This window comes from Tamandua tetradactyla, chromosome 23, assembly GCF_023851605.1.
Source record: "Tamandua tetradactyla isolate mTamTet1 chromosome 23, mTamTet1.pri, whole genome shotgun sequence".
Taxonomy (NCBI): domain Eukaryota; kingdom Metazoa; phylum Chordata; class Mammalia; order Pilosa; family Myrmecophagidae; genus Tamandua; species Tamandua tetradactyla.
Genome location: NC_135349.1, coordinates 25,818,350 through 25,844,713, shown reverse-complemented (window position 1 = coordinate 25,844,713; position 26,364 = coordinate 25,818,350). Strand labels below are relative to the sequence as shown.

The 26,364-nt window shown below is 46.0% G+C and overlaps 1 protein-coding gene across 13 annotated transcripts in view; it reads left to right on the top strand.

Moving 5' to 3' along the window:
• Positions 1 to 26,364, top strand: part of KATNIP (katanin interacting protein) — a 199,169-nt gene that overhangs the window by 133,242 nt on the left and 39,563 nt on the right. For all 13 annotated transcript variants that reach the window (XM_077141464.1, XM_077141461.1, XM_077141463.1 and 10 more), the window contains one exon: positions 6,613 to 6,750. In XM_077141464.1, the coding sequence (XP_076997579.1) occupies positions 6,613 to 6,750 (138 nt within the window). The remainder of the gene's footprint in view (positions 1 to 6,612; positions 6,751 to 26,364) is intronic.

Below are 26,364 nucleotides of genomic sequence, written 5' to 3'. Positions count from 1 at the left end.
ATAAATAAATAAAAATTTTATAATATTATGTACAATTTGAACCAACAAATTGGACAACTTAGATGAAATGGGCAAATTCCTGTAAAGACAAACAACTGCAACTGAGTCAAGAAGAAATAGGCAATCTGAATAGACCCATAACAAATAAAGAGATTGAATTAGTCATCAAAAAACTGCCCACACACAAAAAAGCCCCGGACCAGATGGTTTCACTTGGTAATTCTGCCAAGAATTAACACTAATCTTTCATAAACTCTTCCAAAAGATACAAGGGGAGAGAATACTCAGTGAGGCTATTATTACCCTGGTACCAAATCCAGATAAAGATTTCACTAGAAAAAAATAGTTTTATATATATAGAAAAGTCCTTACCAAATACTAACAAACCAAATCCAGCAGCTTATAAAAAGAACTGTATACTATGACCATGAGGGATTTATTCCAGGAATGCAAAGGTCGTTCAACATATGAAAATCAATGTAATATACCGTATTAATAAAATAAAGGCAAAAATCACATGGTCATTTCAACAGAAAAAGCATTTGACAAATCCTACACCCTTTCATGATAAAGACACTCAACCTACTAGGAATAGAAGAGAGTTTCTTCAACATGATAAAGGGCATTTTTGAAATACACACCGTTTACATCATACTCAGTGGTGAAATGCTGAAAGCTTTCCACCCCCGGGGCTTGAGACCAGGAACAAGTCAAAGATGCCCTCTTTCACCACTGCTGTTCAACATTGTACTGGGAGTTCAATCCAGAACAATTAAACAAGGAATAAAAGGCATCCATTTTGGGAAGGAAGAAGTAAGACCATCTCCATTCACAAATGATCCTATATATAGAAAATCCCAAAGAATCCACAAGAAAACTACTAAAGTTTATAAATGAATTCAGCAAAGTTGCAGTGTAAAATATTAACACACACAAAAAAAATCCAGTGTTTTCTATACATGAGTAGTGAACAATGTAAAAAGAAAATTAAGAAGACATTTTCATTTACAATATTACCTGAAAGAATAAAATATCTAGGAACAAATTTGACTAAGGAGGTGAATGACTTATTCACTGAAAATTGTAAACTATTGCTGAAAGAAATTTAAAAAGATGTAAATAAATGGAAAGGCATCCCATGTTCATGGATTGGAAGACAATGTTGTTAAGATATTAGTACTACTCAGCAAAATGTACAGATTCAGTATTGTCTTTATCAAAATTCCAACAGCCTTTTTACAGAAATGGAAAAGCTGATCCTCAAATTCATATGGAATTAGGTGGGCAATGGTGGTTCAGTGACAGAGTTCTCGCCTGCTATGCCGAAGACCCAGGTTTGATTCCTGGAGCCTGCCCGTGCCAAAACAAAAAACAAAAAAACTACAAATTCATATGGAATAGTAAAGGGCCCCAAATAGCCAAAACTATCTTGAAAAAGAAGAATAAAGTCGGAGGACTCATTCTTCCCAGCTTCAAAACTTTTTACAAAGCTGCAGTAGTAAGAACAGTGTGATACTGGCATAAGTGCAGATGTAAAAATGGAATCAAATCCAATGGAATTGAATTGAGAGTTTAGAAATAAATCCTTTAATCTATGGCCAATTGAGTTTTGACAAGGGTGCTGAGTCCACTCAATGGAGAAAAAATATCTCTTCAACCAACAGTGCTAGAAAGACTGGATTCTGCATGCAAAGGAATAGAGTTGAACCCCTACATCACACCATAAACAAAAACTAACTCAGAATGGAGCAATAACGTAAATATAAGAGCCAAACTCATAAAAATCCCAGAAGAAAACATAGGGGAAAATCTTCATGAGCTTAGATTTGGCAGTGGATTCTATATAAGCATGACACCAAAAGTGTGAGCACCAAAAGAAAAAATAGGTAAATTAGATTTCATCAAAATTTAAAACTTTTGTGTATCAAAGGACATTATTGAGGAAATTAAAAGACAACTGACAGAATGCATAAAAATATTTGGAAACCAAATATCTAATATCCAGAATATATAAACACAACTGAAAAAGACAAAAAAAAAAAAAAGAAAAGAAAATGAACACAGAACTTGAATAGGTGTTTCTCCAAAGAAGATACACAAATGGCCAATAAGCATATAAGTAAGCAACATCATAAGTCATTAAGGAAATGCAAATCAAAACCACAACAAGATATCCTTCACACTTCACACACACTTACTAGGGTGGCTATAATTAGAAAGAAAAAAAAAGAAAATAACAAGTGTTGACAAGGTTGTGGGGCAATTTGGAACCCTCATATTTTACGGGTAGAAATATAAAGTTGATCAGCCACTGTGGGAGACAATCTGGCAGTTTCACAAACTATGCCATGAATTACCATATGACCCAGCAATTCCACTCCTAGGCATATACTGAAGAGAAGTGAAAACATATATTCATGCAAAAACTTGTACATGAATGTTCATAGCAGTATTATTCATAATAGCCAGGAAGTGGAAAGAGCCCAAATGCATATTAGCTGATGAATGAATGAATAAAATGTGGTATCTCCATAAATGTAATATTATGGAGACCATAAAAAGGAATGTAGTACTGATACCTCTATCACATGGATGAACCTTGAACATATGCTTCGTAAAAGAAGCCAGATACAAGATCATATGTTGTATGATTATATTTAAATGAAATGCCCAATATGGACAGAAGGTTGACTAGTGGTTCCTAGGGGCTGGAAGGAGAGAAAAATGAAGAGTGACTGCTACTGGGTACAGGGTATCTTTTTAAGGTTAGTGAAAATGTTCTAGAATTAGAGACTGGTTCTAGTTGTGCCACCTTGTGAATATTCTACAAACCACTGAATTGTGCAGTTTTAAATGGTGGGTTTTATGACACATGAATTTCATCTCAGTTAAAACAATAGTACAGAGTGGTCCCAGCTTCTCCCAATGGTAACCTCCTGCATAACTAGTAAAATATCACAACCAGGAGATTGGCACTGGTTATAATAAATCAAATTTCACCAGTTTTTGCATGCACTTATTTGTATATATGTATAGGTGTATATTGTGTGCAGTTTATCACATGTGAGATGCATGTAACCACCACTGCATCGAGATACAGAATGTTCCTTCACTCCCCCTTTATATCCACACCCTCCCAACCCCCTCACTTAACCCCTGGCAGCCACCGATCTGTTCTCCATCTCTGCACGTTTTGTCATTCAAAAATGTGCTATGCCTGGAATTATACAGTATGGATCCTCTGGAGATTGGCTGTTACTGCTCAGAGTAATGCACTTGAGATGGTTGCATAATCAAGAAGTTCGTTCCTTTTTGTGCAATAAGCTTTTTACTGAAAGACACTGGAGCTCCTTCTGTGGGCAGCTGGGCATCTCCATGAGGGTGGGGGGATCTGGGTTGGGTAACACAGGCACCGAAAAGCACCTTTGATTGGGGAGTTGGAAAATCATGTCTCCAGAGAGGCCTTCCTGGACCGTTCATTGTAAAATAGCCCTTCCATCGCCATGGATAATTCTCTCCTATTTTCTTCATAGAATTTATCCCTGTACATTTTACTTGTTTGCCTCCTACTAGCACAGAGCTGGGACCCAGTTCTCCTGTTCTCCCCCCAGACCCCGCAGAGCCTGCCATACGGGAGGGCCTCATCTGTGTTTGTTGGAAGAGTGTGTGGCAGAGGCTGTCGGTGTCTCCCTGCACCCCCTGTCCTACCACTTCGGTGCACACTGGCTGGTCTTCCACCTGCCAACACCGAGGATTTTTTCTCGGGCCCCAGAGCCTGCTTTGCCTCCCATGCAGCAGGCCTGAGCTGGGGGTCGAAAGGGTTGAGACCCCGGGGAGAGGCCCTCAGCCGATGACTGATGGAAGTTGGCGTATCAATACCCCATCAACCTTGCCCCAGGGGTGGCTTCTTTCTGAGATGCCTCCCACATGGGCTCCCAGAGTTCCCTGGTGGGATTAAGCCCCCGTTACCCTCAGAGGTAGATGCCAGACCCTTTCTGGGCCTCCTGCCTGTATCTCACCCTCCTTCTGGTGCTTCCTCCCCCATCTACATAAACTGCTTGTGCTCAGATTGTGGCTCAGGATCTGCTCCTGGGGGCGCCACGCTAAGGTGGAATGAATTAATGAATTAAAAATCTAGGTCCAAGTCCTCGGCCCCGAACAAACTTGGGCAAATCATACCCCTTGCTGAGGATTGCTTTCAGTCTGTAGCGGGGGTGCCAGAGAAATACCTACCTCCCAGGGTTCTGAGAGGCCGAGTGGAAGAGCCTGCAAGTGCCCTGGTTCTTATTCTGCCCTCTTTTCCACCCCCTGGGATGGGGAGGGAGCAGCGGATGCTCCGCCGGCTGGTGCCTGGGGATTCGCCCAGCATGCCTCGGGTCAGCCCCGGGCATGCCTCGGGTCAGCCTCCCACCCCTTCCGCCTGCAGCTCCAGCTCTTTCCGAGGCCCTGTCTGTGGAAAGGAACCATCCGAAGGCCCGGCCGCTAATGAGGCCCTGAGTTATCTGCAGGTTAATGTTCTTTGACTTTGAACACCACTTTTTCCACTTAGCCCTCCTGTTATTCCACCGCTGACAGAAATGTCAGAACTCAATTACAGTCCCTTCGCCCACAACTGAGGGGGGCCTCGATCTCTTCTCCCTTTGTCAGAGAGCCACAGCGACCCACTGTAGGCCTCACCTCTATGAAGAAATGAGACCTGCCCGCTGGAGTGAGAGATATGATGTCTTGACCCCTCACAGCTGCTCAGAGGACGAAAAGTTCTTGCAGAGCTTGAGAAGCTTGCCAGCATAAGTCAGCACCCCTTGAACTCATCTCTTCCCCCTTGACAAAAGCCACCTCCTCCCTCATGAAAGGCACTGTTGTCACCCCGAACAAGCCACCTTTGTTCTCCCCTGCAGCTGGAGCCCGGGCCTCCTATCTCTGGGGGCTGGTTGAGTCCCAGCTTCAGCCAACCCCTCCTTCCTCAGCTCCCTCAAGCAGCAGGCACATTCCTGGGATGAGGCAGTCTGCTTAGATGTCCGCACATGCCCCTTTTAGATAAAAGGGCCAACTTTGGCCAAACTATGTCTGAGACACAGTGGTCACTTATGGGCAGGTGGGACTGGCTGTGGCCATTCAGCCCCAAAGCAGGGACCCAGATGCCTGCAGGGAACTAAGGGAGCATAAAGGGAGCGAGCTTGGTGGAGGACAGTAGGGAGTGGTGGGGACTGTGGTGCACTGGTAGGCATCTGCCCTGGTTAGCGGGGGCAGAACTATTCAGCTCCAGCCAACACCAGCATGGACGCCAGCACTGCCATGTCTTCTAAGTCTGCAGAAAAGGCAGAGATCTAGATCTTGCTGGAAAGCCTTGCCCCACCCCATCCCCATTTTTAAGTGCTGGCTATGAATTTGCCTTTTTTTACAACACTTTCTGAGCCAAACAGAATTCCTCTGTGCGCAGACCCAATTTACAATCTCTTGTCTTAAAGTTTCAATGACAGGACAGCTACTAGGAGACTCATTTCATTTATCTGTTTACTCATTCATTTACTCATTTGACGAAGGTGGTTTTTATTTGTTTGTTTTGGGCATTTACCATGTCTGAGAAGTTGTGCCATATGCTAAGGATTCTGGAACAAATTCAACTTGGGTACTTCCCTTAAGTTGCTCACAGCTGAGTGGGGCAGTAACATGGACATGAAAAAAGATAACTGTGGGACACAGGGTAAATGGGTTTTGTAAGGACCATGGGCATGGCAGAGAGAGTAATTATGTCAAGGGAATGGGTGAGGGTGGGGGCTGCTTCACATTTTACCTGAATTTCCCAGGATGAGAAGAGTATTGTAAGCAGGCCCAGCCTATGTAAGGCAAAGGGGTCAAGTCAGTGTGGGGATTTTGGGGAGCAGCTGGTGGCAAGTAGAAGAGGTTATCGGAAAGAGGCAAGGGAAGAGAAGACTGGATCTGAGAAAAGTCCCCAGATTTTGCTTTTTCCATCTGCAGCCACAGCATTGCCATGGTCTGAAATGTTGTTGGTTCAAATGAGCATGGCAGTCTCACTTCCCTGCTCTCCTACCCTCCGGCTGCGGCGTTGGCAGGCGGAAACAGCCCCCTGGGGTCTTAAGTCTTGGAAACCCTGAAAGGGAGCAGGATAAATCCCAGGGTTCAATGCCATGGCCCCTCCCAACAAATGTCTGAGCCAGTTTCTTTCTTTTCTATTTTTAAGTTTTAAAAATTCGGTGGGGTTTTACAAAAAGAAAATCAAAGGCATTGCTTGCCGGGCAAATCAAATAGAGCAAGTGGTGGCTTTTTTTCCCATCCTTCTCTCAAGTGCCTCTCCCCACAGCCAGTGCACCCTGCAAAGCTGATTAAGTTGATTAAAATAAAGTGCGCTGCATTTTTAATTCAGCCTGGATGGCAGTTCAGGGGGCACATGTCGCAGCTTACTGCTGGGGACGAGGGTCAGCAGCCTGGTTCTCAGTGCCGTCCGGGGTGGGGGTGAGAGCCGATTCCCCGCCTCCCGGGACCTGTCAGGGTATCCTGGCTGCCTGCCCCAGGCCCTCTCCTGGTTTTCATTAGCAAAAGGGAGAGAGGCAGAAATGTGCTAATGACTTCCCTCTCCCACTGGCTTTGCAGAGCAAGAAAGAGCCCTCCTTGTGGACGTGCCCCTTCCACCCACCGCTCCAGCTCTTTTTTATTATCCGCAACACAAGTCGGCTGCGTGACTTTGGTCTAGCCAAGATCAAGGTTTGGAATTACTGGACGGCCGATGGCGTAAGTAACGGGCTTGGATGACTTGCTGGGCACAGGGTGGATGGGAGCACTTAACAGTTTGCCAACAACCTGATTCCTGAAGTCACAGAACCGGTACACAGAGGCCCAGCTGCCCTACCTCTTGGGGGCAGCAAATGCCTGCCCAGGGTGGAGACGTCACACATTTGACAGAGCCACCAGGAGCGGGGCATCGTCTTCTAGGGTTTGGGAAGTGATAGCAGAGCTATCTCACTGCAACCCCTGGAGCATGGAGGAGGGGACCTGCCTCAGACTGGGAGAGGTCGGTCAAGGTTGGTGGAGAGAACAGTAGCCATGAGCCAAGGCAGAAAAGAAGGAAGTGTCTCCCAGAGGGAGGGGAGGTGCAAAGGTGCACAGGTGGAAGGGCACAGCCTCTTAATTGCCCATCCTGTCCACAGGCCCAGCCTCCAGGCTCCCCTCTTGCAGCCACCAGGGAGGGGGGGCCTGCCACTCCAACTGCTTCAAACCCTTGAACTCAAAGGATCAACGTCAAACTCTGAGTGTGACAGTGGAGCCAACTAATCCCCTGAGCCGGGCCCTGCCTCTCTCCAGCCAGTACACCTCCCTCCAGCCATGCCAGCTGTTCCCCACCATCTCTCTCCTCTCACACCTGCCACGATGGCTATCCCTCTGGTCCCTGGCCCCTCCCATCTCACTCCCATGCCTGTCTCTGCCTCGTATTCCTGGAAAATCCGGATGCCCCTTTCTCCAGGAAGCCAACCCTGACCCCGCTCCCCTTGCCCTCCCTCCGGACCTCAAGCATACATTCCATCATCCTCTCCCCCAGAATTTACCACACAGTGGACATCTCAAGGGCAAGGCCCAAGTTGCCTTCACTGTCACCCTATTCAGAGTAGAAAGACATGGTTGCCGAGTGAACAAATGAGTTCATTTTCCCAGAAACCATAAGTAGTTATATGATTTCTTTTGTTACATGGACAAGGGGACTGAGCCTGAGACAGCTGCGGTGGCCTGGCCAGGCCATCTAGCAGTTTACAGGCAGAGCTGGGAATCACGTCCAGGAGGGCCAGTACTTCTCCCCCATTTCCCACCCTCCTCCCACCCAGCCACCTGCCTCTCAGCTCTCCTCCCTGCAGACAGGCCCTGAGCGCTTTTCATCTACTAGGCGCCAGGACCTGAAGTTAGCACCACAGATGCAGTCCCAGGCTGCCTCGGAGATGTGACAGAAAGATTCTGCTGATTTCTGGGGGGGAGGGGGGGGTTCTGTTTTGTTTTGTTTCTTGTTGAGATTTATAAAACAAATACCCAAAGTGTAAAATTGAGGCGGGGGAGTCCACGCCACTGGAGTAAGTGAGGAAGCGTCTGTGGGCCTGTCAGTGTCTCCTTCGCCACTTGTGGGCCTGTCCCATGGGCCTGGACGCTGTCCTCCCAGCCCCACGCCCACCCCTGCCCCGAGGCAGCACGGTTAGAACCTCTGGGGCCGTGGCCGCCCGTTCCTAGGTCTCTCTCGGCTCCTGCGGACAGGTGGTCGTTAGCCTGTCCTTCCGAAATGGGTCACAAAGCAATGCTGTCTGCCCGAGCCCATGCCCTGTGGCTCAGTCCTGTCACTGCATGTGTATCTCTGGCCAAGTAAAGCGGATTCTCTGTGCTGGATTACAAAGCAGATAAGCTTCATCCCTTTGGGCCAAGGCTCACCTTTCTTCTTCAACCTACCGTCAGCCTTCCCCGGGTGCATGAACGGAAGAGAGGAAAAGGGTCGTAAGAGTCCCATGAGAACATAAGGTGTCGTTGCGGGCACTCTGGGGAGGTGTCGGCTGGGGAGATTAGAAACTAGAGGTGTTTCTATAGACAGATTGGAGTGTGGAGGCCCGCAGCCCCTGACAGGGGCACCGCTTATGTAATGCACACCCATCTGTTGCCAGAATTTACCTGGAGGACAGAAAAGCACAAACAAATGCAGCTGCAGGTTGGTTTGATTACCTGTTCTCCAGAGAATGCAATTGCTGTGTGTTTTAGAGGAGATAAAAATGAGAGTTTGCAGGAACCATGGCTTAGCCTGGTAGGCTCAGCTGGTTAATTCAATGTTTTGTGTATGGGAATCCAAGGAAGGAAAGTTAAATGTGGGGAGCTTAATCCTGCTAAGGCTTATTTAGAACACAAGCAAAGAAAGTACTAGAAAAAGGAGAATCTTTTTTTTTTTCTTATTATTATCGAAAAGTATGCTGCCTTTTAACTTCTCCAGCTAACATTTCTGGGCTGCTTGGCCCTCATTAAGTGATACAGTGAATATGAGGAGAGGAATTGGAGAGAGAGAGTAAGGGCAGGGGGGCTGTAACGCGCCCACGCAGGTGCACAGACGGCAGCACACAGGTGCTCGGGTTGGGACAGCTGCCGTTTACTGAAAGCTGCTGGACCAGGCGTGTGAGGGCTGCCCAGGAGGCACTCCGTAAATATTTGATTTAAGCAAATAACTGAACAAATGAATCATCCCCCCACCAGCAATTCTGCAAAGTGGGTGTTGCAGCTCCCCAGCTTGTAGATCGTCAGGACACAGAACAGTGAGCTCTGGGTGGCAGACTCTCTTTTGCCAGTGTGGATTGGGAGTGGCTGCTTGGAGTGCCTTCTTAAGAAGGTTCTGGAAGCTGCTTTCTGAGTCATCAGGAAAGGGTACCACCGGGATTGATGAGTGATGTCTGCCTTGGGCTCAGGAGGAGAAGGAAGAATTAATGGTACAATTGTCACATTTTTTATGTTTCCAGATGACATGACATGGTCACCTAACAGGCTGCAGGAGATGGAGCTGGGAAGGGCATGTGACGTTGGTGGGACTCCTCTGTTTTTCTCATACCACCTGCCCTCCTCCCACCTCCTCCTCGCCCCCAGGATGGCATCTCACATCTGCTATGAGGAAGGAACCAATAGCCCCCCTTTATACTTGTAGCAACTCTAGTGCTTCAGTGGAAACCCCTCCAAAATGTGGGCTTCCTGGGGCTCCCCGTGTCCTGTTTTCTACCAGTTGTGTGCCACGTGGCAGCACCCTCAGGAACCACAGGCCCCCACGGCCAACCTCCCCATGGCATCACCATGCAGAATTGAGGTGCTATCTCCAAAAGAAGGGAGACTCACCAGGGAAGGTAGAAAATGGCAGGCAAACCTGGTCCTTTTTCTTTCTCTCTAAGAACATAGGAGTTACATCCTATTGAGTTTATTTATTGGCTCCCAAATCTAAACCTTACCAGGGCTTACCCTCTGACCCATGCTCCAGTCCTGGCCACTGAGACTTTTCCTGGGCATTTCCACCTGGGAATGCACTCATACTCCCATTTGGCCCGTACAAACCCACACACCTCCACCAACCCCTGGCCTCCTGCTCCACTTTCTTTTTCTGTGCAGGACAGTGCCAGCTCCCACCTTTCGATTCTCATCCCCTCCGTTTGCCCCTCACTGTCAGTCTTCTCTAATCCTGCTGTTTCTGTTTCCAAAAAGCTGGCTCCTTCCAAAGCGAGCCCCTCCTCCTCCTCCCATCTCCCCATCACCTGCCTGGTCCCTGTCTCCTCAGCAGAGATGTATGGAGTGTCCCCCCCAGCCCCCCACCCCCAGCTCAAGCAGTGCACCAGGGCCAGGAATCAGATACGCTGTCTGCTCCTACGAGCTCGCAGCCCAGGCAGGGGAGACCCAGGGGACCCACAGCAAACCAGTCTGGAGGGCCTGATGCCATGACGGGATGAGCCTCGAGCCTCTGGGCGACTGAGCAGGCCAGGCCGCACAGCGGACGTGCCTGCAGGCAGCGGCCACCCCTCCCTGTGGCCATGGGCTCCCAGTGCATCCCAGGAAGAAGGCTGGAAGGCCAAGGCATCACACCCACCAACCAAATACTCCATTCACAGACAGATGGCAGCTGGCTCTCATGGTCTTTTCAAAAGTCCTTGAATTCATTGCCAACATTTTTAAATTAGGAGATTTTCCATGCATCATTTCTTAGTACACTGGAAGATCCAACAACACCAGACCCACACCTGGAAGCTTTGGCAGAGCTGAGTCACAGCGGCACTGTCTGTCTCACCCCAGTTCACTCCTTGATGTGGTGGCACAGTTGGTCCAGCACCCCATCACCTCCCTTGGGATACCTGCCTGGTCCCTAGATCTTCCTCCACTCCTGGACCCCAAAACCTGGCTCTCTGGCTCTTCTATCCTCATGCAACTTTTCTCTCTCTCTGGTCCCTCATAAAATTCTGCTCTCCAGCTGTGTCCTTTTGAGGTCCTCCTAGACCAGCTGCTATGCCATTGGCCCTGCCATTCCCAGCCCCTGGAACGCCCAGCCCTTCTTCTTGTACACACTAGTTTTGAGACATCAGGGTTCTGCTTATGTCACTCTCCATACCTAAGCCTCCCTCCCACTTCCTCAGCTTCCCCACGGCTCCTTGTGGTATCCAGCCACACCCTTACAGGCACCAAGTCACATGCTTCTCCAGGGGGCTCCTCAGTGTCCTGAGCCTCCAATATCACATGCTGGGGCCCCTGACCCCAGCAGGTTCTGTTTGGCCTACACAGGGTTTTCCAGCTTGTGAGTCATCTGACGTTTAAACACTGACTTTGGATGACCTGGCAACATCCCCCGCATGGCAACCATCCTCAAGCCCTAGCCACAGTCCCTCCGTGGGCCGACCAGGCCTGCACTTGCTGGAGTCCCCACTGCCCTCTGTAGCCACCGCTCATTTGTGGGACTGCAAGCAGTTGAGTTTGCAGCCACCTGGTATACAGGCTAGTCGTGAACTCCTTCAAGAGGGGGGCTTCACTTTCCATATCTTGTGCATTCACCCCAGGCCAGGACCCCGGTGGGCCCCCACTGATACTTGTTGAATCGAAGAAAATTGCAAGAATAGCATAAGGGGGCGTCACTCCAAACCTAACAGATGCTTAACTTCAGGCCACAAGAGTCACTCTGGGCCCTACGCTGAAGCAGAAACGGTACTTCCAGCCTCTGCCAGAACAGGATGGGGTGCTGCAGCAGCCTCCAAAGAGCAAGGAGCCCCCAGGCCCCGCCAGCTTTTAGCAGCCTTGATCAGGGACAAGACAAAAAATCACTCGCATTTCTTTTTTTTTTTTTTTTAATCTGGGCCTTAATTTTCTTTTTTTTTTTTAACTTTTTTTTTATTAATTAAAAAAAAATTAACTAACACAACATTTAGAAATCATTCCATTCTACATATGCAATCAGTAATTCTTAATATCATCACATAGATGTATGATCTTCATTTCTTAGTACATTGCATCGATTTAGAAAAAGAAATAGCAAGACAACAGAAAAAGAAATAAAATGATAATATAGAGAAAAAAATAAAAATAAAAAATACAAAAAATATATATATAAAAAAACAAACAAACAAACAAAAAAACTATAGCTCAGATGCAGCTTCATTCAGTGTTTTAACATAATTACGTTACAATTAGGTAGTATTGTGCTGTCCATTTTTGAGTTTTTGTATCTAGTCCTGTTGCACAGTCTGTATCCCTTCAGCTCCAATTACCCATTATCTTACCCTGTTTCTAACTCCTGATGGTCTCTGTTACCAATGACATATTCAAGTTTATTCTCGAATGTCGGTTCACATCAGTGGGACCATACAGTATTTGTCCTTTAGTTTTTGGCTAGTCTCACTCAGCATAATGTTCTCTAGGTCCATCCATGTTATTACATGCTTCATAAGTTTATTCTGTCTTAAAGCTGCATAATATTCCATCGTATGTATATACCACAGTTTGTTTAGCCACTCTTCTGTTGATGGACATTTTGGCTGTTTCCATCTCTTTGCAATTGTAAATAATGCTGCTATAAACATTGGTGTGCAAATGTCAGTTTGTGTCTTTGCCCTTAAGTCCTTTGAGTAGATACCTAGCAATGGTATTGCTGGGTCGTATGGCAATTCTATATTCAGTTTTTTGAGGAACCGCCAAACTGCCTTCCACAGTGGTTGCACCATTTGACATTCCCACCAACAGTGGATAAGTGTGCCTCTTTCTCCGCATCCTCTCCAGCACTTGTCATTTTCTGTTTTGTTGATAATGGCCATTCTGGTGGGTGTGAGATGATATCTCATTGTGGTTTTGATTTGCATTTCTCTAATGGCCAGGGACATTGAGCATCTCTTCATGTGCCTTTTGGCCATTTGTATTTCCTCTTCTGATAGGTGTCTGTTCAAGTCTTTTTCCCATTTTGTAATTGGGTTGGCTGTCTTTTTGTTGTTGAGTTGAACAATCTCTTTATAAATTCTGGATACTAGACCTTTATCTGATATGTCGTTTCCAAAGATTGTCTCCCATTGTGTAGACTGTCTTTCTACTTTCTTGATGAAGTTCTTTGATGCACAAAAGTGTTTAATTTTGAGGAGCTCCAATTTATTTATTTCTTTCTTCAGTGCTCTTGCTTTAGGTTTAAGGTCCATAAAACCGCCTCCAATTGTAAGTTTCATAAGATATCTCCCTACATTTTCCTCTAACTGTTTTATGGTCTTAGACCTAATGTTTAGATCTTTGATCCATTTTGAGTTAACTTTTGTATAGGGTGTGAGATACGGGTCCTCTTTCATTCTTTTGCATATGGATATCCAGTTCTCTAGGCACCATTTATTGAAGAGACTGTTCTGTCCCAGGTGAGTTGGCTTGACTGCCTTACCAAAGATCAAATGTCCATAGATGAGAGGGTCTATATCTGAGCACTCTATTCGATTCCGTTGGTCGATATATCTATCTTTATGCCGATACCATGCTGTTTTGACCACTGTGGCTTCATAATATGCCTTAAAGTCAGGCAGCACGAGACCTCCAGCTTCGTTTTTTTTTCCTCAAGATACTTTTAGCAATTTGGGGCACCCTGCCCTTCCAGATAAATTTGCTTATTGGTTTTTCTATTTCTGAAAAATAAGTTGTTGGGATTTTGATTGGTATTGCATTGAATCTGTAGATCAATTTAGGTAGGATTGACATCTTAACTATATTTAGTCTTCCAATCCATGAATACGGTATGCCCTTCCATCTATTTAGGTCTTCTGTGATTTCTTTCAACAGTTTTTTGTAGTTTTCTTTGTATAGGTCTTTTGTCTCTTTAGTTAAATTTATTCCTAAGTACTTTATTCTTTTAGTTGCAATTGTAAATGGAATTCGTTTCTTGATTTCCCCCTCAGCTTGTTCATTACTAGTGTATAGAAACGCTACAGATTTTTCAATGTTGATCTTGTAACCTGCTACTTTGCTGTACTCATTTATTAGCTCTAGTAGTTTTGTTGTGGATTTTTCCAGGTTTTCGACGTATAGTATCATATCGTCTGCAAACAGTGATAGTTTTACTTCTTCCTTTCCAATTTTGATGCCTTGTATTTCTTGTTCTGTCTAATTGCTCTGGCTGGAACCTCCAACACGATGTTGAATAATAGTGGTGATAGTGGACATCCTTGTCTTGTTCCTGATCTTAGGGGGAAAGTTTTCAATTTTTCCCCATTGAGGATGATATTAGCTGTGGGTTTTTCATATATTCCCTCTATCATTTTAAGGAAGTTCCCTTGTATTCCTATCCTTTGAAGTGTTTTCAACAGGAAAGGATGTTGAATCTTGTCAAATGCCTTCTCTACATCAATTGAGATGATCATGTGATTTTTCTGCTTTGATTTGTTGATATGGTGTATTACATTAATTGATTTTCTTATGTTGATCCACCCTTGCATACCTGGGATGAATCCTACTTGGTCATGATGTATAATTCTTTTAATGTGTTGCTGGATTCGATTTGCTAGAATTTTGTTGAGGATTTTTGCATCTATATTCATTAGAGAGATTGGTCTGTAGTTTTCTTTTTTTGTAATATCTTTGCCTGGTTTTGGTATGAGGGTGATGTTGGCTTCATAGAATGAATTAGGTAGCTTTCCCTCCACTTCATTTTTTTTGAGGAGTTTGAGCAGAGTTGGTACTAATTCTTTCTGGAATGTTTGGTAGAATTCACATGTGAAGCCGTCTGGTCCTGGACTTTTCTTTTTGGGAAGCTTTTGAATGACTGATTCAATTTCTTTACTTGTGATTGGTTTGTTGAGGTCATCTATTTCTTCTTGAGTCAAAGTTGGTTGTTCATGCCTTTCTAGGAACTTGTCCATTTCATCTACATTGTTGTACTTATTAGCGTAAAGTTGTTCATAGTATCCTGTTATTACCTCCTTTATTTCTGTGAGGTTAGTGGTTATGTCTCCTCTTCCATTTCTGATCTTATTTATTTGTGTCCTCTCTCTTCTTTTTGTTAATCTTGCTAAGGGCCCATCAATCTTATTGATTTTCTCATAGAACCAACTTCTGGTCTTATTGATTTTCTCTATTGTTTTCATGTTCTCAATTTCATTTATTTCTGCTCTAATCTTTGTTATTTCTTTCCTTTTGCTTGCTTTGGGGTTAGTTTGCTGTTCTTTCTCCAGTTCTTCCAAGTGGACAGTTAATTCCTGAATTTTTGCCTTTTCTTTTTTTCTGATATAGGCATTTAGGGCAATAAATTTCCCTCTTAGCACTGTCTTTGCTGCGTCCCATAGGGTTTGATATGTTGTGTTTTCATTTTCATTCACCTCGAGATATTTACTAATTTCTATTGTAATTTCTTCCTTGACCCACTGGTTGTTTAAGAGTGTGTTGTTGAGCCTCCACGTATTTGTGAATTTTCTGGCACTCTGCCTATTATTGATTTCCAACTTCATTCCTTTATGGTCCGAGAAATTGTTGTGTATGATTTCAATCTTTTTAAATTTGTTGAGACTTGCTTTGTGACCCAGCATATGGTCTATCTTTGAGAATGATCCATGAGCACTTGAGAAAAAGGTGTATCCTGCTGTTGTGGGGTGTAATGTCCTATAAATGTCTGTTAAGTCTAGCTCATTTATTGTAATATTCAAATTCTCTGTTTCTTTACTGATCCTCTGTCTAGATGTTCTGTCCATTGATGAGAGTGGCGAATTGAAGTCTCCAACTATTATGGTAGATGTGTCTATTTCCCTTTTCAGTGATTGCAGTGTATTCCTCACGTATTTTGGGGCATTCTGATTTGGTGCATAAATATTTATGATTGTTATGTCTTCTTGTTTAATTGTTCCTTTTATTAGTAGATAGTATCCTTCTTTGTCTCTTTTAGCTGTTTTACATTTGAAGTCTAATTTGTTGGATATTAGTATAGCTACTCCTGCTCTTTTCTGGTTGTTATTTGCATGAAATATCTTTTCCCAACCTTTCACTTTCAACCTATGTCTATCTTTGGGTCTAAGATGTGTTTCCTGTAGACAGCATATAGAAGGATCCTGTTTTTTAATCCATTCTGCCAGTCTGTGTCTTTTGATTGGGGAATTCAGTCCATTAACATTTAGTGTTATTACTGTTTGGGTAATGCTTTCCTCTACCATTTTGCCTTTTGTGTTATATATATCATATCTGATTTTCCTTCTTTCTACACTCTTCTCCATACCTCTCTCCTCTGTCTTTTTGTATCTGACTCTAGTGCTCCCTTTAGTATTTCTTGCAGAGCTGGTCTCTTGGTCACAAATTTTCTCAGTGACTTTTTGTCTGAGAATGTTTTAATTTCTCCCTCATTTTTGAAGGACAATTTTGCTGGATATAGAAGTCTTGGTTGGCAGTTTTTCTCTTTTAGTAATTTAAATATATCATCCCACTGTCTTCTAGCTTCCATGGTTTCTGCTGAGAAATCTACACATAGTCTTATTGGGTTTCCCTTGTATGTGATGGATTGTTTTTCTCTTGCTGCTTTCAAGATCCTCTCTTTCTCTTTGACCTCTGGTGTTCTAACTAGTAAGTGTCTTGGAGAACGCCTATTTGGGTCTATTCTCTTTGGGGTGCGCTGCACTTCTTGGATCTGTAATTTTAGGTCTTTCTTAAGAGTTGGGAAATTTTCAGTGATAATTTCTTCCATTAGTTTTTCTCCTCCTTTTCCCTTCTCTTCTCCTTCTGGGACACCCACAACACGTATATTTGTGCGCTTCATATTATCATTCAATTCCCTGATCCCCTGTTCAAATTTTTCCATTCTTTTCCCTATAGTTTCTGTTTCTTTTTGGATTTCAGATGTTCCATCCTCCAGTTCACTAATTCTAGCCTCTGTCTCTTTAAATCTACCATTGTAGCTTTCCATTGTTTTTTTCATCTCTTCTACTGTGTCTTTCAATCCCATAAGTTCTGTGATTTGTTTTTTCAGACTTTCCATTTCTTCTTTTTGTTGATCCCATGCCTTCTTCATGTCCTCCCTCAATTTATTGATTTGGTTTTTGAAGAGGTTTTCCATTTCTGTTCATATATTCAGAATTAGTTGTCTCAGCTCCTGTATCTCATTTGAGCTATTGGTTTGTTCCTTTGACTGGGCCATATTTTCAATTTTCCTGGTGTGATTTGCTATTTTTTGCTGGCATATGGGCATTTAATCAGATTTCCCTGAGTGTGGGACCCAGCAGGTTGAAAGACTTTCCTGTGAAGTCTCTGGGCTCTGTTTTTTCTTATCCTGCCCAGTACGTGGTGCTTGTCTGTCTGTGGGTCCCACCAGCAAAAGATGTTGTGGCTCCTTTAACTTTGGAAGACTCTCACTGCTGGGTGTGTGGTGGAGACAGAGGAAAGGTTGTAGGTTGGTTTTAATGGCTTCAAATTGTGAAGTCCTGGGATCTGAATTCCTTGAGAGAGGGATTCCACCTGAGTTGCGTTTCACCCCTCCCGCGGGGAAGGTTCAGGTGGTAGAGAGCCCTGAAAGCAGCCTGTTTCTGCGTTCGGGGCAGTTGCAACCTGTGTAATCCCAGCGCTTAGCCCAGAGGCAACGAAGCCTCCGTAGAAACAGCCGCAGAAGGCTCTGTTTCGCCCCCTTTCCTCTTTTTCAGTTAGCCCAATCGGCGACTTCCGCCTTGATCAGTTTTGCCTGAGCTGAGGGCCTATTTTTAGTAGTCAGAAGTTGTTCATTAATGCCACTATTGGTGTTAGGTTGGGCTCAGTCTCTACTACTGTTGGAGACTCTTTCCTTTCCCTCCAGGAAGTTGCCTGTGGGGGAGGGTCGCCAGCCGCCGCAGCTTGGGGAACCACTGTTCCGAGGCTCCCAGCCGGCCTGGGAAGCCACGTGTGTGTAAGGGGTTCTGGTCGCTGGCCACCGTGGCTTGGGGAACCGCCGCTCCAAGGCTCCCAGCTGGCCCGGGAAGCCGCACGTGGGGGAGGGGCGCCGGCCGCCATGGCTTGGGGAACCACCGATCCAAAGTTCCCAGCCGGCCCGGGAAGGAGGGAGGGAGGGGCTCCGGCCGCAAGCCGCCGCATCCCGGGGAAGCACGCGCCTCTTGGGGACCTCACCGCAGCAGAATCTCTTAGCCGGTCCAGCCGTTCCAGAATGGGGTATGCTGTGTGTCTGGTCTCTGTCGTGGCTCCAAGAGCTGTTCTGTACTGTTTCTAGTTCTTTAGTAGTTGTTCTGGAGGAGGAACTAAGACCCGCGTGCCTTACTAAGCCACCATCTTCTCCGGAAGTCTTAACTTTTTTCATTAAAAAAAAAATTAACAAACAAAACATTAAGATATCATTCCATTCTACATGTACAATCAGTAATTCTTAATATCATCACATAGTTGCATATTCATTATTTCTTAGAACATTTGCATCAATTTAGAAAAAGAAATAAAAAGACAACAGAAAAAGAAATAAAATGATAACAGAGAAAAAAAAAGATTATACAGACTATACTCCTTACCCCTCGCTTTCATTTACCACTAGCATTTCAAACTAAATTTATTTTAACATTTGTTCCCCCTATTATTTATTTTTATTCCATATGTTCTACTCTTCTGTTGATATAGTGGCTAAAAGGAGCATCAGACACAAGGTTTTCACATTCATAGAGTCTCATTGTGAAAGCTATATCATTGTTCAATCATCATCAAGTAGCATGGCTACTGGAACACAGCTCTACATTTTCAGGCAGTTCCCTCCAGCCTCTCCACTACATCTTGAACAACAAGGTGATATCTACTTAATGCATAAGGATAACCTCCAGGATAACCTCTCAACTGTGTTTGGAATCTCTCAGCCATTGACACTTAGTCTCATTTCACTCTTCCCCCTTTGGTCGAGAAGGTTCTCTCAATCCCTTGATGTTAATTCTCAGCTCATTCTAGGGTTTTTCTCAGTCCCTTGATGCTGAGTCTCAGCTCATTCCAGGATCTCTGTCCCACGTTGCCAGGAAGGTCCACACCCCTGGGAGTCATGTCCCACGCAGAGAGGGGGAGGGTGGTGAGACTGCTCATCATGTTGGCTGGAGAGAGAGGCCACATCTGAGCAAGAAAAGAGGCTCTCTTGGGGGTGACTCTTAGGCCTAAATATTAAGTAGACTTGACCTATCCTTTGTGGGGTTAAGTTTCATATGAACAAACCCCAAGACTGGGGGCTCAGCCTATAGCTTTGGTTGTCCACACTGCTTGTGAGAATATCAAGAATTCAACTTGGGGAAGTTGAATTTCTCCCCACTCTCACCATTCCCCGAGGGGGCTTGCAAATACTTTTCCAGTCACTGATCAAATCACTCTGGGATTTATTGGGGCATCACTCTGGACAAACCAACAAAATCTCATGTCCTACCTGAGATTCCAAGTACTCATGACATTCAATCAAACTATCTGCGTGAGTTATATTAGGAAATGCTCTAGTCAAAATATAAATTTTGTAACAAATAAACATTTTTTGCTTTAGTCTCACACATAAGGTGACATTTTAAAGTATAAATTACCATCTATTTTCGGCACCCTGCAATAATGACATTCCTTTATTTTTACTTATGCAAAAACATTTTAAAATTTGTACATTGTACATTTCACTATTGTTATACACTCTAGGCATTCCTAGATTATACCATCTCAATCTTTACCATCTATCTTTATTTCTGATTTCATTTATGTCCCCAGCCCTCCTCCCTCTATCATTCTCACATGCAGCTTCATTCAGTGTTTTAACATAATTACATTACAGTTAGGTAGTATTGTGCTGTCCATTTCTGAGTTTTTGTATCCAGTCCTGTTGCATAATCTGTATCCCTTCAGCTTCAATTACCCAATATCTCACCCTATTTCTACCTCCTGATGGTCTCTGTTACCAAGGAAATATTCCAAGTTTATTCACTAATGTCAGTTCATATCAGTGAGACCATACAGTATTTGTCCTTTTGTTTCTGGCTAATCACACTCAGCATAATGTCCTTAAGGTCCATTCATGTTGGTACATACTTCATAACTTTATTCTGTCTTACAGCAGCATAATATTCCGTCTTATGTAGATGTCACAGTTTGTTTAATCAACTTTCTGTTGATGGACATTTTGGCTGTTTCCATCTCTTGGTAATTGTTAATAATGCTGCTATAAACATTGGTGTGTAAATTTCCATTTGTGTCCTTGGCCTCGTGTCCTTTGAGTAGAGACAGCATATAGGTGGGTCTTGTTTTTTAATCCATTCTGCCAGACTATGTCTTTTGATTGGAGAGTTTAATTCATTAACATTCAGCGTTATTACTGCATGGGTAGTACTTTCTTCTACTATTTTGCCTTCTGGATTTTATATGTCATATCTAATTTTCCTTCTTTTTACCTTTACTCATAGTCTTCCTTTCTACACTCTTCGCCACACCTCTCTCTTCTGTCTTCGTATCTGTCTCTAGTGCTCCCTTTAGTATTTCTTGCAGAGCTGGTCTCTTGGTCACAAATTCTCTCAGAGATTTTTTGTCTGAAAATGTTTTAATTTCTCCCTCACTCGCATTTCTTGAGCACTTATTATGGCTAGGCAAGATCCAAATCCTTTCACAGAGGTGAACTCATTTCTTCCACACAGCAGTCCTATGGGACAAGCACTGCCTTCTCCAGCTCCATTTCACAGACAGGCAAACTGGGGGCAAAAAGTTGCTTACAGAACAGCTGAGCAACTTGCTGGCAGTCTAGGACCACCCACCCCACCCTTTGGGGAAGGGAGGCTGTACTCCCTGGGGAGCTGGCACTCTGCCCAGGGAGAGGCGCCCCTGCAGCTCCGCAGCATAAACCCGGGCCGGCCTGGTGGCCTAGCTTCTCAAGACAGGCTAGAGATGCCCATTGTTAGGTGCAAGCTTCTGATTTTTCAGTGTTAACAACTTCATTGGGAATTTTTAAATGCTCTGTTCCTGTTTGTGTCCTAGATCAGGGGCATGGCCTCTTCATGTTCCTTATCTTCTGCACCCCTGATGGGGAGGAAGGCTGCCCAGGGCCTGGCACATAGTTGGTGCTTGTTAAATGTCACGAAGTTGCATTGTTACATAATTCTTTTCCTTATGTGGTCATACAATGGCATGTGAGTTGCTGCATTACAAAGAATGGTTTTTGCTGACCTTCTTCCCAAGGGAGAGTAGAAAGGCTATTGAGGTCTCATCCCCGACAGAAAATGGGGCTCCTTGTAACTTCTTCCCTAGCAGGCAGTCCAGGGAAGGCTCAAGCTCGGTTGGCAGAGCCAAGCCCAGATATGGACAGGATTAGTGCCACTGCCCACCCCCAGGTCTCGGTCCTACTGAGAATACTTCACTCTGTAATGGGTTCAGTGACTAAAGGGGCAGGCCCAGCTCTGAAGGCCCAAAGGAAGACCCTTGTCTCAACCTGGAGCCGGGGAGAAGGGAGGAGAAGAGGAAAGCCAGAGAGGCTTCCTGGAAGAGTGGGCCCTCGAGCCAAGTCCAAGAGCATGGCGGTGGCTCTGTGGGCACCTTCAGTTGGGATAGGAATGTGAGTCCCACACCCCCTTCCAGGCACCCACCGCCCCTAAGCCCCTCCCATTCTGGAGCCAGCACTTCCAAGCAAAGAGGGAGACGAAGGCCTGCACACTTGGTTCTCCCTAGATGGCGGGGCCCGTGTGTGCACCCAGTCGGTGGTAAAACAAGAGAGTGGAATGGCTTCAATGGGGGCCCCTCAGGGCTGGGCACTGGTGAAGCCCAACCAGGGTGACTGGTTGTTCCCTGTGCCAGGGCAGCGTGAGCTTTACCTGCCTGTCCCAGCCCTGGGCCCCGAGGCCGAGCTGGTGTGCCTGCTCCAGATGTTTCCCTTTGGCTCAGATCTCCTGTACTTAAGAGCTGTTCCCATCCAGATGCTCATCTCAGGGCAGGCGCCCAACTGCTCAGACCCCCTGTGTGGGTGGTCGTTGTCAAGGAACAGCACCGCCATGCATTTTTGCTCAGCAGTTTGTATGTTCATTGGGAAAGACAGATCATTCCACTCCAGGGCCAGGGAGGAAAGGGCCTTGTCGAGCTAGTTAAATGACCTTGATTGAAATAATATTAATATTGCTGTATTAAGAACGCATTACAGTCTCAACATGATTGGTTCTTGTCAGCTATAAGGAAGAAGGATAAAGGCAAGATGTGGACCGGGATAGGTACTCGCGTTCCTCACATGCCAGCCATGGAATTTTCTAAATTTCCTCTTGGAAAATCCTGTCCAGAAGAGGCTGAAGTCAGCCTCAACAGAAGGCATAACAATAACTCCAGATGAAAGAGGAATAAAACATTAGCACCAAGGAAACAGAATGAAGTGGAAAAAGTAAATGCTTCTAAGGTAGCTGGCAGGAAGGAGTTTCGCCCTCAACTTCCCGGAAACTGGGGCAGAGGCAGAGATGCCCGGGTTGAAAGGCCTAGTTATTGGAAAGGAGGAAACAGACTGGAGGCTTTCCATACACAGAACTTTACTGCAGGGAAGGGCGGGGTAGGGGGCTCTGCAAAACCCTCTACGCATTTTTTTCTGCAGTGCAGTCATGAATTTCACGTGGTTGCTTCTAATGGCAACCCTTGAGGTATGATGAGGGTTAAATCGATGTGTACATAACTGTATAGGAAAAGTCTGGAAGGACCTTCTCTCTCTTTCTCCATCTCTGTCTCTCTCTCGATCACTCTCGCTCTCTCTCTCCTCTCTCTCTCTCTCTCACACACAAACACACACACACACCACTGCTAACAGTGTTTACCTCCCTCTGGAGAAGGAGGAGGGAGCCAGGGGGTAAGAAGAAAGCTGGGTCACGGGGACTTATTTTTTTTTAAATTAGGTCTCAAAGCTCCACCCTAATTTGACCCAAAGGGGCTCTCAGTCAAGACCATGGGCCTTGCAGCCAGTCTGTTTCCACCATGCACCATTGACCACGTGACCCTGGGGGAAGGCACTTGGCCTCAGTTTCTTAATCCATGAGACAGGGACCCCTGTGCCTTCCTTGTAGAGTCGTTCTGAGGACCACAGGGGAAATGCAACCTTCTGTTTTGTTAAACTTAAAATACCAGAAGAGTGACTAATCCTCATTCCCTCTCAGGGACCCCACTCTGACAACCCCACTCTGGTGACCCCAGCCCACAGTTCTGTGTTGTGTAGCTCACAGGGTCTTTTGGACTTTTCAAGTTCAAGCATCATCAGGCAGAGTGTGGGTATCCCAGTTCCCACACCCACCTCCCCTCCCTGCGGGTTCTGCCCGAGCCCCCTTCTCTCTTATACCTGCTGTCCCCTACCCCTGCTGTTCCCCTCCTCTCTCTCCCCTCTGCCAGCTGTCTTTAATGGAAGCCAGGCAGAGTCGGTGAGAGGTCAGATGAAGCTCTGGACCGTTAGCAGAAGGGAGATGAAGACGTTTTGGGAGCCCGGCATTCTGTTCTGGAAGCAGGGATGCCCACCTATGACTCTGCTGGGCCAGGAGGCCTCCCCGCCGCCCGCCACCTCTCGGAATGGGAGTGTTTGTCTCGCCAGATGTTTCCATGGCAGTAATTTTGCAGAACTAGTCATTGAAAGCTGCCCATGCTGTCCTTCCTGAATAGCTATTTCCTGATTAATGCACAGCACGTTCTTGCTCTGTGCCTCTGCTAAACAGAGAGCACATCCATATAAACATGTAAAAGAGTGCTTTGAGAATCGACTTTTCTGACAGTCGGCAAATAGTAGCCTGCCATCCTGCAATTGGATGATTGAAGCAGAGTTCCTGTGGTGTAACAGAGGCCTGGTGGCTCTCGTTCTAAATTGCTACAGAAACCCCTGGAACTCAGTGAACTGGAAATTTAGTTCGGGCTCACTCACCTTGCTTTCAGGAAGGCTAAAAGGGTGGGACATAAGTAGAGGTCAACACCCTTGGGGGTTTCAGGCCCCACATTCCAAAAGCAGATCAGAAACCAGAGAGCAAATGAAAATTGTCTGGGGGCAAACCTGATTGGGTTTGTTCTCAGAAGGCCATCAGGGAGAAATAGACCTGTGTTTATTCTTTTATTAGTTCGGAGGTGATTGCTGAGTGACTGCCACGTGCCAGGACTTGGTAGGCCCTTAGACAGGATCTGCAGGGACCTCTGCTGCTTCAGAGCTCAACTTTGAGAAGGGAAACAAGAGAAATGTAAAGAAACTGATTAGACCATTTCGCAGATGAGAAAGAAATAAAATAAGGCGAAGGAATAGAGAGGGGACTGATGGGGCAGGACCCAGTTAGAGGAAGGTCTCTCTGAGGACAAGAAGTGTCCAGCCCTGCAGGTACCTGGCAGAACATTCCAGGCAAGTCCTAAGGTCCTAAGGCGGGAGCTGGCTTGGTTGGATTAGGAAGCAGGGTCAGACCCAGTATGTGAGGCAGGAGAGCTAGGAGCCAGGGCCAGGGAGCCCCCTGAAAGGATTAGGGTTTACCCTCAGTGTAGTAGGAAGTACACTGGGCAGTTTTAAGCAGGGAGCTGGCATGATCTCGTTTAAGGTTAAGGGGAAAAAAGACTTCAGCTGCTGTCAGAGAATGGAGTGTGGGGAGGGGTGTGGAGTGGAAGCAGAGAGACCAATTAGGAGGCTGTGGTTGCCTGGGCTGGGGAGGCAGCAACAGAGTATTCAGGGGGGAGGAGGTCAGGCTGGGGATGTGTTTTGGCGGTTGAGCCATGGGACTTGCCAGCCAGGGGCCTCATGGGTTTTAGCAACTGGTTGTATGGCAGGACCGTTTTCAAGATAGGAAAAAGCCTGGATCTGGGGGAAGGGGATTAAGAATTCTTTCTGGGGTGTGGGGCAGTTGAGCTGTGTATCAGAGGGCCAAGAAGAGAGGTCGGCTGGTCCCTTGGGGTCTGCCGGGGAGGGCAGGGTTGGAGGTTAGTTGAGAGTCAAGACAAGGAAGATATTTGGAGCTTTAGGCCTGGGTGAGACCACCTGGGGAACAAGGGGGCCTGGAGGCCAGAGGAGGAACCTGCAAAGGGGGCAGGAGGAGGGCCAGGTGGGCACAGAACCATGGAAGCCCAGAGAAGATCTGAGGTGGGGAGCAGCTGCCTGGGCAAATGCTGCCAAGCAACTGCTCTATCCAAGAATTTCTGAGAATTTCTCATTGGCTTTGGCAATCTGTTGGACCCTCATTGGGCAACCCAATAATTTATTGTCCAAACCAGGACACTTGTGAGAGCCAAAGGAGGGGGCAACTGACGATTACACCAGGGCGGCAGGTGTAAACCAGAACTGGCCCTGACAAGGGACGTTCCGCCACCCCCATCACCGCTGGTTTTGACAAGGTGGGGTCCCGCCTTGAGGTGGTGGCAGAGCCTGGCTGGAGGGCTCTAGGGAGGGAAGGGTGGGGGGTCGTGGGGCGTCCACACACTGAATACACCTCGTGGAAAGGAACAAACTGATCCACACAACAGCATGGCCGAATCTCAAAGTAATTACGCTGAGGGAAAGAAGCCAAGCAAAAAAGAGTACATACTGTATAATTCATTTTATATCAAATTAGAGAAAATACAGACTCCCAAGGGGCAGAGGAAACTTTGGGGTGACGGATATATCCATTATTTTGACCATAGTGACGATTTCACAGGTAGGTTATACATGTGTGAAAACTTTAAATCTGAACAGTTTATTGTGTGAGGTGTATATTATATTCCTCAAAGCTGTTAAATTTTTTTTTTTCTGTAAAGAGGAGTAGAGGGGCAGGAGCAGGAAGAGGTGTGAGTGTGTTTTCCGCACGAACAGAGAGGCACTAAATCCCTGCAGATATGTGGGGGGCAGGAGGCAGCCTGCCAGGGACCCTTTTGTGAAGGTTACTGCACGTTGTGTCGAGGGGTTGGAATGCATGCCATTAGCCAGAGGTTCTCCACCTTCAGTCGACAAAGGAATCACCTGGAGAGCTGGTTTAAAATGCAGATTCCCTAGTGGGCCCCACACGGAGGCCCTTGCCTCACCCTGCCAACTGCAGCCTCCACAGAGGCGAGCATCACCGGGCACATCACAGGACGCAGGAGCTGGCTCGGCTTGCACATGAGGCAGCGTGTGCAAGCCGGGATGTGGGAGAGCGTCAAGGCCCCCCGGGGGCAGCCTTCAGGCAACAGGAGGTGGGAGTCAGTGGATAAACACCCCAGCCTCCCATCGCGAAGGGGCATTTCTGAGGTGTGTTTTCCTTGGTTCTTCAAGAAGCCCACGCCCTCCCCACCACACACACACACACACACACACACACACACACACACACACCAACAACAGTACAGAGGCCGAGTTGCCCACAGCAGTAACCTCAGAAAGTTGGGGTGGGTTTTTCTCCTGTCATGCATCAGTCTTCTCTGCTCCCACTTGGGATCACCTGTCAGATAAAGTGCCTGCACCTAAGTCCTTGTCTCTGG